Here is a 12,161-nt window from a genome sequence, read left to right as displayed (position 1 = left end):
GGGGACAGGGTTTCCACAAACATTTCTAAGTTTAGGAGGTGGCTGAAGGATCTTAATTCTTTATTTCTTTTACTTTAAAAAATGCCCCCATGCACTTGCAGCAGCATGGGAGTCTTTACAGGCAGGCTTCTGCAACCCCACAGTTTTTCTTGAACTCCCATGGAACCACAGGACGTCACCATCTCTCATAGGGATTCAGGAAGAGCTTTCAAGCTGCAGAAGCCTCTGTGCAAAATGTCTTGGACAGCTGCAAGCAAGAGCAGGACTTTTCTAAATCTCGTAAAGCCCCATTTGTTCTTGTTTTGCAGAAAGGCTTCTGCAGCCTGGTAGCACTTCCTGAATGCCTATAGGAGAAGGCAAAGTCATATGGTCTCCTGGAAGTTCAGAAAGAGCTGCAGGGCTGGAGAAGCCTCTCTGTAAAGAGTCCTGAACTACTGCAAGTACAGGAGGCATTTTTAAAGTTAACCCCCCCAAAAAAGGAAGAAGATCCCTTATCCACCACCTACACTCAAAAAGTAAGTGGAAATCCTGTCCTCCTCCCAAAGGAGAAAGTTGTTCAAAATACTCACCTCCTCAACCTATTTTGCCAGAGTTTTCATTTCACCCCCACCCCACCATGAAATGCTGAAAATGGAAGAATTGAAATATTATTATTATTATTATTATTATTATTATTATTATTATTATTATTTATATAGCACCATCAATGTACATGGTGCTGTATTATTAACCATGACACTAAAATGAATCCATTGTCAATGCACCTACTTAAAATGTATATAAGCACACAGCACAATAGGTGTCAAAGCAAAATGAAACTGGAATACCAGGACAAGAGCTAACGATGCACTAGCAGGAAATGAGCTATCCAGGATACACTCTATCAGGAATAGATAATCTGGAATACTGGGTCAGGAGCTATCAGCTGATGCACGGCAATCACATCTTCTTAGACTGCTACATCCCCATTAAAACTTCTATCTTACCACCCTTGGCGGTGTACTACCAGTCATCCTTCCTTGAGGTCCCTTCCATCTTTCAGCATCTCCCACATATGTTCCCACGCGAACTCTAGGTTGCAGTTTCTCTCCTCCTTACCTGGTAGGCCTTAATGATGCCATTGTGTGTGTCATGCGGAGGAGGTTCCCAGTGGATGATCACAGTGCCGTTCCCATCTTGGAAGGTGGTTATGATGATGCTCTGAGGAGGAGCACTTGGCACTAAGAAGAAAGGTCAGGCTTATTTTAAGATGTGAAATTCCATTTCAGAGAAGCTCTCAGGGGGCCTATCCCATTGGCAAGTGGAGCTGAAGGCAAAAGGAGGAGGCCCACCTGCCTCCCTCAAAAAATACCAGCCTATTTTAGCTTAAAGCCCTTACTGCCAAGCCTTAGGTGAGGGATGGATTGGGGCCCTAGGAGGACTGGATTTAGCCCCTGATTCTGAGGTTCTGCACCCTTACTCTAGGATATTGCATTTATCACAGTCGGGAAGAGGAAATGGCTGTGGAGGCTGTTGCCTTTGTGGATCCATGCTGGTCAGAGCCAGTCAGAATTCTTAAGGGAGCTATCCAAGGTGCTTCTGACTGAATCCCAGAGTGGATGCACAGCCCCACTGACATTGGAGCCACCAACCTCCACTGGGAGGTGGTGAGCTTTCATACCTTCTTCTGGAATCCAGAGATGTCTTAGATTGCTGTCCAAGCCATGGACCTGCCCTGAATACGGGCGCACCTTGAACTCATATGTATAGCCTCTCTCAAGCCCGGGAATGATGGCACGGTGGTCTCCTGGAACGTTCCATTCAGCCCAGTGCGTGGTCACAGGAAACAAAGAATGGTAGGACACCACATAACCTTCGATGTGTTGGGAGGAGGGGATGACCTTCAAGACAATAGATGAGAAATCGGGATTCACCTCCAAATTTCAGTTCTGAGAGAACAGAGATACTTCCAGCAGCCAAGAGTACAGTTAGGATAGAGCAGTTCTGCTGGTGGGCAAGAAGAAACTGATGGGATTTAGTGAGACAAATCAGTGGGAACAGACTAGAGCTTGGCATTGAACCTCTTTCACCCTGAGGGTCAAACTCAATTTTGGAGAAGCTCATGAAGACGAAGGCAAAATGGCGCATGGCTAAAGGCAAAGACCAAAACATCAAAAATACGGGTATCTCTTACTTTCAGGAACGAAGCCATTGATAGCCTTCTCCTCCAGGAATTTATCCCACCCATTTTTAAAGCCATCCAAATTGGTGGCCATCACTTCACTTTGTGTTAGTGAACTCCATAATTTAACTATGTGCTGTGCGAAGAAGTCCTTCCTGCTATCTGTCCCGAATCTCCCACCAATCAGCTTCATGGGATGAACCCGGGTTCTAGAAAAATGTCAGTGTTTTTGGAAGTGTATGGAAGAGATGTTTCCCCCCAATAACAATTTATTGTTGTGAGCTAGACCGATTGTAATGCATAGTGTTTTTGGATAGCCTGGTGATGAATGGGCAATTAAGTCTCCTAGTGGAGATGAAAACAGCTAGAATGGGATTGTTGATGCAGGACTCTCCTGCAGGCGTGGCTATGGGGGACGTCCGTGCTTAATTCCTGCACTTTCAAATTGACCACTACAGCATTGTGCACTGTCTTCTAATACTACTAGCGAAGTGGATGAAAGCTCTCTGTTTTTTTTTTCCAAGTTTAACTACAGGGATCTCCAACTCTACCAGGTTCTTAATGCTTCTGATAGTCCTTGTTGCGTCTAACTCACCTTCCAGTGCAAGTGGGCTGCTGGAGCGGAGGGGACAGCAGTGACATTCTCCAGGTTAACCCTGGCATCTTTCAGTTCCTTCAGAACATCTTTGGGCCTGTCCTGCTCCCTCTGGCCAGTGTCCAATGGATCTAAAGGCCAAGAAAGAAACTCAGAGACTACTTTTGTGGGGTTTTTTGGTGAACCTGAACTTTATCTAAAGGAGGAATGGTTACGTCAATCCTTTCATGACTCATCCCTTCTCTTGCATTTGGGTGTGATGTGGGTTTCCTCCGCAGCAACCTAGAGAGAAGGTAGGTCACCATGCAGTGGAATGTCTCAGAAAGCAATGCTAGTATTTTAAGGGTCCTGCTGCAACTACTGCAGCTAAAAGCTCTGCCTTTCCCTGTGTCCTCTATGGAGGCACCAGTATGTTGGCCAAAGGGTATTCTAAGTAACACAGCACTGGGTTCCAGGTTTTGGGGTCTATTGGGTAAGATGCTTTCAGTGCCGCCCTCCTTGAGTGCAACACCCACCTCCTCCACTGTTGCCATTGCCCAATCACTTGCTTCTCCCTCTGGACCTGATTAGCACCAACGTCAAGAAAGAGGGGACAAGGTGATTAGAAGTTACTGCTCCTTCTCCTTGCTCCTCTCTTGCTTGTCCACTCAAAGAGGGCAGACGAACAGAGGAGAAACAACAGAGCCATGAGGCTTCAAGGTTTGGCAGTGCCCTCCCCACCCCACTCCAGGGCATAGGCCCTGGTAGCCCCCCAACAATGGTGTAGCTTGCCCTGATTAGCCAACCCAAGTGAATTATCCATCTTCTCTCCTGTAGACAGAACTGCTTACCCTGCACCGTTAAAGATGCCTTGGCAGAGATAGTTCCCACCTGGTTGCGAGCAATACAGACATATTTCCCGGCATCGTATTTTGTCAGTTGGTGAATCTGAAGGCTGTTTTCTTGGTTTATTTCATACCTGTAAGGAAAGGTCAAGAAACCTCAATTGGTGACCATGACCTTGTTTCACAAATGTGCATTCATCACTTGATGGCTCCAATATCAAGTAATGGTTTGCCTGTGTGAAACAGCCATCACTAGATCAATTACTGAAGAAACTGGTGACATTATACCTTCAACAAAACTATTTCTAATGGAGGCTGTTCCCACGTCCAACTGAAAGTCATCAGGACAGCAGTCAAACATGCCCCATCATGCTGACTGTTACAGCAAGCCATGACGAAGACCATTTCTACATGTGGTTGTTAAGCTGTTGTGTCTACTTTCGGTTTCAGTGCAGAATTGAGATCCAAGCTCTATACAAAGTATTTTTCCTTTCCCGTTTTTCCTCTACATAACCACTAGGTGGGACTGTGCTACAGTGGAATATCACAATTACAAAAGTAGGAAGATATTTTTCTTTTGTTTCACAAATAATACTGCTTTTTCCCATCCTAAAAAAACAAAGAAAGAAGGACAAGAAAAAGAAGAGGAGGAGGAGGAGGAGGAGGAGGAAAGGGGGGAAGTCTTCTTAGAAAACAGAAGTGAAACTGGAAGGTCATGACATCATCTAAAGAACACGTAAACAACTATCAGCAAGGAATGACAAGCACACAATAAATGCCTCGTGTAGAAGAGCTCTTACATATGTGAATGAGCCATGGCAAGTGAATTGTTAGAGAATAACAACATGTTCACTCAGCCATGGTGAATTTCAATGGAGATAATTCACAAATTTGGCTGATGTGAACATGAATGTGTGTGAATCAGCCCAAAGAGATGAGTAATTGTGCACTGAAAGTGTTTGTGTGATGCGCTTGCATGTGCGAACCCAACTGGTGGCAACAACAGGAGGATTATTGTCTGAATAAAAGTTCTGCTTGTTGTAGTGAACTAGCAAATGAATTATATAAGAAGAGCCTTGAGAAGAAGAGATAGAAATCAATATTCCGAACATAAGAGGTCTACTTGTTGAATAATGGGAACAACTCCACATGCTTCCAGACACTAGGGGGCGATAGAGAATGTGTTGCATCAACAACCTTATTGTCTGATCAGTTCCTTCTTCCTCCTCCTTTCTCTTCTTGCCTCTGCAACAAGGGCCATGTGGTCTCTCCAGAGAGGAAGCAAGTAACCATATCTCACGCTTTCACTTACTTACACTCATGCACCCAGCGTTAGGGGGTGCTTTTAGTTAGTGTCCAATAGCCTTCTCTGATGACGTGTGTAGAAGCACTAATAAAATTAGGTGATTTGAATTTCTTTTAAACTGGCTCTAGCCTGTGTTTATTGCCTCCAATATTAAGTTCAGGATGTCAGAGGAATCCATCCAGGGGGTGAAGCTTCAGACAGCTTGGTCCTCTGGACTTCGACTTGCTTTACCATGGATTACTTTTTAGCAAAATAAATAAATAAGTTCCCACGTTTCGGGAATACGCCCTCAGCTCACAAATGCAAGCCAAGTTGGGGATGGCGTGAGATTCCGTCAGGCCCCAAAATGTCCGGATTTCCTTGCGACAGACACCTCTATGTTAAGTATATGAAAAGAAATACTTGCTTAGTCATTAAAATTGTGTGTGTATGGCTATCTCAGGGTTAAACAGAGAAAGTCTATCTGTGGGCAATTACCTTGAGATAGAGGCTGTTCTGGGAACCTTGCCAAGATTCTAAGTTAGCCTCATCACAGCTGTATGTAATGTAGATAAGAATTGTGTAGATCTGTATATAGTTTTCTCACTTGTGTAAAATGTAACTGATCACTGCTTACTGATCACTGCTCTATGATCACTGCTCTCTGTGTATGCCTCAGTGTGCTGATCTGAACTGAACTGCACAGAAGCCTGAAGGAAATAAACCAGCTCTGCTGTGTAAGACCTGCGTGATGTGTGTTTGTTTCTGAGCACAAACAGAGTTCCAGAAAGAGAAAAGTTCTGGCAATAACCCAACAAAGGTTATGGGCCCAGTCTAGCCTAGACCAGCCTACGCCAGCCTAATCCAGGCAGAAGAACCAGAACTTAATGGGAACGGTGCAGTATCAGAACCAGGAGTCTGCTAAAACAGAAAACTGTTGATGAAGGAAGACATCAAGCTAAAGCCAGTGCTGCAAAGTGAGGAAAAATCTCAGTCGGCTGACTCTGAGGAGGACTCTGAGCAGGAGGACGGTGAGATACAAATTCCTAAAGCAGAGGAAATGGCAGGAGCTAATATGTCTGGTTTGCATCAATTGTTGGAAAAGCTGAATGACTCTAACTATGCATTATGGTCTTACAAAATGCAAATGTATCTGATTCAGGCTGAACTGTGGTATGTAGTCACAGAGGATCCACCAGATAGAGCAGATCCACAGAATGCTAAATGGTTTAAGGACGATGCAAAAGCAATGGCAGTTATTGCATTAGCTGTGGAAGACTCTCAAATTTCCTTCATTCAGTTTTTGAATACATCAAAAGAGTGCTGGAATGCGCTACAAGCTGTATATCAAAGAGAAACAGCGGGCAGTAAAGTAATTCTAACCCGGAAACTGTATGGAATGAAGCTGAAACCAGGGGAGTCTATGTCAAACCATTTGAAAAGCATGAGAGAAATCTTCAATCAACTCAGGGCACGAGGGATGGAGTTTACAACTGTACACCAAGTCTATGTGATTTTGTCAAGTCTTGATTCATCGTACGACGCGGTTGTCACCATGATGGAAAGTCAAGAGGAGAAAAATTTAACCCTCGAGTATGTAGCTGGAAAACTACTGGAAACCTATGAAAGAAGACAAGCTTCAAAACAACAGAGCCTTAAACATCCTGTGGCTGAATTTCAACAAAGCCATAAATCTTCTGATGTGGTGGCTGCATTAAAGGCAAGGAAATGCTTTAACTGTGGTTCCACAGGACACTTAAGGCGGGATTGCAACAACAAGAAGAAAAAGCAGTCAACAGCAAAGTGGAGAGAAGAAAACAACATGAATGAAGCTGAATCAAAAAAGAAGTGTCTTCTAGCAAGAGTCAAAGAGACAATGAATCCTTGGTTTTTGGACTCTGGGGCTTCAATAAGTATGGCAAAAGACAAACTTTCATTTGTAACCTTGGAAACTTCTACTTCAAAGCAAAAGTGTGTTACCCTTGCAAATGGAACAAAAATCCAGATTTGTGGTGTGGGTAATGTATATTTTGATTGTCTGGGAGTTGAACTACAAAGTGTTTTATATGTACCAGAATTAGAAACAAACCTTCTAAGTGTGTTTCAGTTAACAGAAATGGGGTATGAGGTTTGTTTTACTGAAGAAAATTGTACTATAAAACATGGAAACAAGGTGTGTGTGCAGGGAATAATGAAAGATTCTTTGTATGTGATTAATACTTGTACAGAAAATGAAGTTGTAGCCAGCAAAGTCACAACAAAAACAATAGCCAATTGCAAACCACACCAAGAGTGTATCCATTTAACTCATAAAAGGTTTGGTCACGCTAACTATAAAACAATTTCTAAGATTCCAGAATTGTGTGAAGGGGTGAAAATCAAACCATGTTCTAACTATGTAGAATGTAATGTATGCAGTGAAACCAAGTGTCATAAGTCAAACATTCCAAAACATAGTGAGAGAACAACAAAAAGAATTTTTGAATTAATTCATGCAGATCTTGCAGGTCCTTTTGAGACAAGTCAAGGAGGAAACAGATTTTTCTTGTCTATTGTTGATGATTACAGTAGATTTGGATTTGTGTATGTGTTAAAACAGAAGAGTGAAACTTTTGGAAAGTTCAAAGCGTTTGTTAAGTGGAGTAAAAATAGATTTAAAGAACCTATAGCTAATCTAAGAACGGACCGGGGAGGTGAATTTCTTAGCAACCAATTAAAAAAATTCCTCAGTGATGAGGGTATACAACATGACCTTACTGCTCCATATTCACCATTTCAAAATGGAGTTGCAGAAAGGAAAAACAGAACCTTGCAGAACATGTTAAGAGCTCTATTGAAAGAGTCAGGATTGTCTAATCTGTTCTGGGCAGAAGCTTTGTCCACCTCAAATTATTTGTTAAACAGGCTTTACCACTCTGTACATGAAAAAACTCCATATGAAATGTTTTACAAAAGAAAACCTAGAGTGTCACATATAAGGGTTTTTGGAAGTAAATGTTTTGCTCATATTCAGAAAGAAAACAGACCAGGAAAGCTAGCTCAAAGAGGTTTGGAATGTAAACTGTTGGGATATGATACACAAACAAAAGGCTATCGTTTGTGGTCTCCATATCACAAAAGTGTAATTGTGAGCAGAGATGTAGTTTTTCATGAACAAATGCAGGAAACAAAACAGTATGTAAGTTTGCCTGTAGAACAGAAAGCTGTAGAAACAGAAGAAATTCCTGAACAATCTCAGCAAGAGAGGGAGGGGGAAGAAACTGTAAAGGAGGAAATTGTGCCTGTAACTATGCCAAGACGATCAGAAAGGGAACGCAAAGCTCCAATTCGTTACTCAGATGAATACCAAAGCAAACAGGTTTCTCATAGAGCTTTACTAATAGCCTATGAACCTACTTCATTTGAGGAAATTCAGGAAATGGAACCTACAGAAGCTCAGGGCTGGCATGAAGCAATGTCAGAGGAAATCAGAGCAATGAAAAAAAATGAAACGTGGGAGCTAGTACCTTTACCTGAAGGTCGTAAAGCCATTACCTGTAAATGGGTATTCAAAGTAAAACAAAATGAGAAAGGACAGGTGGAACGTTCAATGGTAAAACACAAGGAGATGCTTTTAAAGCTGGGTCTCAGATTGTAACACAATTTAAACAACATGCGCAAGAGGAGGACTATTAAGTATATGAAAAGAAATACTTGCTTAGTCATTAAAATTGTGTGTGTATGGCTATCTCAGGGTTAAACAGAGAAAGTCTATCTGTGGGCAATTACCTTGAGATAGAGGCTGTTCTGGGAACCTTGCCAAGATTCTAAGTTAGCCTCATCACAGCTGTATGTAATGTAGATAAGAATTGTGTAGATCTGTATATAGTTTTCTCACTTGTGTAAAATGTAACTGATCACTGCTTACTGATCACTGCTCTATGATCACTGCTCTCTGTGTATGCCTCAGTGTGCTGATCTGAACTGAACTGCACAGAAGCCTGAAGGAAATAAACCAGCTCTGCTGTGTAAGACCTGCGTGATGTGTGTTTGTTTCTGAGCACAAACAGAGTTCCAGAAAGAGAAAAGTTCTGGCAATAACCCAACACTCTATACTAAATGCTGTGTTCCTACACTTTCTCTCTATGAAGCACCTTCATAGACTTTCCAACATTCCTCACCTTCCTGAGGGCAACTCTCCATTTTCTTTATGCCACTGGATGACAGGTGTTGGGTCTCCATGGATTCCACACATGAACTGGACGTTGCTGCCAAGTCTGGCTCGAACATCATTAGGTCGCCGAGTGAAGGTTGGCTTTTCTAGGACGGCAGAAGCAGACGGTTTAGTCAATCCTAATAGTTCCTCAGGGTGATGAAAGTTCACAATGCAGGGTGATTAGATGGCACCCTCTATTATGTGAAAATTCTTTTTAAAAAGCATGTCTGCTTGCCTGTGAGTTTACTCATTCCCCACATCTTCACAGGAGCTCTATTTCCTGTATTTGATGATGATGCATCCAGGCATAAAATACAGGAACAGGAACAGAATAAGCTGAATCATCCAGCCATTTTTACTGAGGACTGGTAGCATGCCACATCTCCACCATCTGATACCATTACAGAACATTTCTTTCTTGAAACACGAGTGTTTTCGCTGAGTGAATGTTGGCTTTTCAGGGGTCGGCAAGATGTTTTAGACTACAACTCTCATCAGCCTCAGCCATCATGGCCCATGGTAGAATAATATTGGAGTTGTAGTCCAAAACATCTGGAGGGTACCAAGTTGCCTATCACTGTGCTAAGTGAATACCTGGGACACGTCAGCTTTAGTGTTATGCGCAAATTCATGACCCATGAGAAACAGGGTCCCATGATGAAAAACAGATACCCTTCCTATTAAATGGAGAGAGTAGAAGAATGTATCATTTCCTCAATCAGCATCTCAACCCTCTGTACAGTTCAATAAAGTTTGCCAGATCACTCCTAACGAAGCATTTACCTGTGGTTCAGAGGGACCCTGATTGGTTGCCCTCCAAATCCACAGAAAAGCACAATGGGCAAAGATGTGATTTTGTACAGTCACAATTAACCTTCTTACCCAAGACAGAGACCAGGGCTGCTCTGCTTGTCCTCTCTCCTGCTTGATTGGTGGCCACACAAACGTATGCTCCCGAATCACTCTTCAGAGCATGGGCTACCATGAGATTCACACCTGAAACCTGTAGGAATGGCAAAGAAAAAAAAATACTTGAAAGTTTGTCACACAGAGGAGGGCCAGGATCTCTTCTCGATCCTCCCAGAGTGCAGGACACAGAATCATGGGCTCAAGTTAGAGGAAGCCGGATTCCTCCTGGACATCAGGAAAAACTTCCTGACTGTTAGAGCAGTATGACAATGGAACCAATGACCTAGGGAGGTTGTGGGCTCTCCCACACTAGAGGCATTCAAGAGGCAGCTGGACAAGCATCTGTCAGGATGCTTTCAGGTGGATTCCTGCATTGAGCAGGGGCTGGACTTGATGGCCTTATAGGCCCCTTCCAACTCCACTTTTCTATGGATCTGTTGGTTCTTTCTTGTCCCTAGAGTTGTAACCTTGTCAGCTAGCCTGAGAAGCATCAATAATACACTGTTATTGACTACAGGTACCTCATAATGACCGTTTCCCTCATTTATAGGCACTCCATTCTTCTTCCATGAGATGGTAGGCTCAGGGTGTCCTCTGGGTGGCACACATTCCAATGACAAACGTTCTTCAGCTGTCACCACCAAGTCACTGGGATGGAGCCGAAACTCTTCCTGCAGAGCTAGAAGGAAACACAGATTATCTTAAACAACATCACTGGTGGGAGGATGTTCATCCTTCCAACACATTTCTGGTAGGCCACTAGGAAGTTATGGAAAGATGGTGATGCTGAGGTCAGCAGCAAAGTGTCCAGGGGAAATGAAACGCAGGAATTGTCTCTATATACGCTGATGCCTAAGACTGAGAAGTAGGAGGTGTCATTCAGTGATGGAGCACAGACTTGGCATAGAAAGGGTAACTCCTCTGCTTTGTGACAAGCTACAGATGGTTTTTGGCACTTCAAGGACGGGAAGAACAATCCTAACCCCAGAGCCAACCTCCATTGGTGGGAGGACCACTTTGCTGCTTTGGATGCCCCTCCTGTCCCAACAGAGACATGTGGGTGAGTGTGGAAGGGTACTGCCAGTGATTACAAACATAACACACTCCAAACTAGGCCATTTGGGGGGGGGGGGCAGGATAGGTGTAGGTTGGAGCCAGTATTGGCTCCATTCTCCCAAGACAGGCCCAATCTGACGCCCCCAGCTACAATGGTCCAGAGCTTTCCATTGTACAATCCTTTTTTGGCTTTGAGGGCTACATTCAGTGGGGGGGTAAGTGGGGGGGTAGTGGGTCAGAGGTCAAGAGAGCTGGTAGTAGGAAGAGGCTGAGCTGACAATGAGTGTGGCTGAGGGAAATGCCCCTTTGCCCCCTCACACTTACCCAGTAGAGATTAGTGGCTCTGATTTCTGTGAGGCTGTGGATCCATTCTGGACCAGCCAGCATTCCAAGGGAGCTATCCAAAGTGCTGAACCATATACCCAAAATAGGATCAGCACTTTTAGAGTTCTGGCTGGTTCTGACTGAAACCCAAAATGGAGACACTGCCCCACCAAAATTAGAGCCACCAGCCGCCATTGCACTTACCCTGTCCACACACAATCACACATAGAACCTTTCCTCCATTCATACACACAGACCTCTCTCTCTCTCTCTCTCTCTCTCTCTCTCACACACACACACACACACAGATACACACACACACATCCTGGTGTGCAAGTGGAGACAGCTAACCCTCCTTGACAAATCATGGGGGGACATGATTTACATGTGGAGGATGGCATGCAGGCAAGGTGGGAGAATCCGGCAGCAGCAACGAGGGTACCAGTACAAGCCACCCTGAAGGTCTCCAAGGCCACCTACAGAATATGAGTTGCCCATACGTGGTCAAAAAGAGCCCTGCTGGATCAGACCCAGCGTCCACCTCCTTCACCATCTTGTTCCCCACGGCGGCCAAGCAGAAGCCTCCCAAAGCCCACCAGCAGGGCCCGAAGGCTGTGGCTCTCTCTTCCTGTTGCCCTGCCCCTATTGGCATTCAGAGGTACCCTGCCTCTGAATGTGGGGTTCTTAGATAGCCGTCAAAACAAATTGCCTGTGGATTTGTCCAATCGCCTTTTACAATCAAGGCAGGAGCTATGCTACTGCTTTATAACGGTTTATGGTGGTTTTAGCAACTGTTCAGGCCCAGGACACAT

General features: G+C 43.9%; 1 protein-coding gene across 1 annotated transcript in view; it reads right to left on the bottom strand.

Annotated features, from left to right (window-relative positions):
* ROBO4 (roundabout guidance receptor 4) overlaps nucleotides 1-12,161 on the bottom strand; it is a 62,939-nt gene that overhangs the window by 39,156 nt on the left and 11,622 nt on the right. The window contains exons 3-9 of the mRNA XM_063139504.1: nucleotides 10,491-10,648; nucleotides 9,943-10,063; nucleotides 9,026-9,164; nucleotides 3,587-3,714; nucleotides 2,757-2,887; nucleotides 1,661-1,880; nucleotides 1,099-1,220 (exon numbers count right to left, since the gene is read on the bottom strand). Coding sequence (XP_062995574.1) covers nucleotides 1,099-1,220; nucleotides 1,661-1,880; nucleotides 2,757-2,887; nucleotides 3,587-3,714; nucleotides 9,026-9,164; nucleotides 9,943-10,063; nucleotides 10,491-10,648 — 1,019 coding nt within the window. The remainder of the gene's footprint in view (nucleotides 1-1,098; nucleotides 1,221-1,660; nucleotides 1,881-2,756; nucleotides 2,888-3,586; nucleotides 3,715-9,025; nucleotides 9,165-9,942; nucleotides 10,064-10,490; nucleotides 10,649-12,161) is intronic.

The sequence above is a fragment of the Elgaria multicarinata genome, chromosome 12, assembly GCF_023053635.1.
Source record: "Elgaria multicarinata webbii isolate HBS135686 ecotype San Diego chromosome 12, rElgMul1.1.pri, whole genome shotgun sequence".
NCBI lineage: Eukaryota > Metazoa > Chordata > Lepidosauria > Squamata > Anguidae > Elgaria > Elgaria multicarinata.
This window is presented reverse-complemented; position numbering and strand designations above follow the sequence as displayed.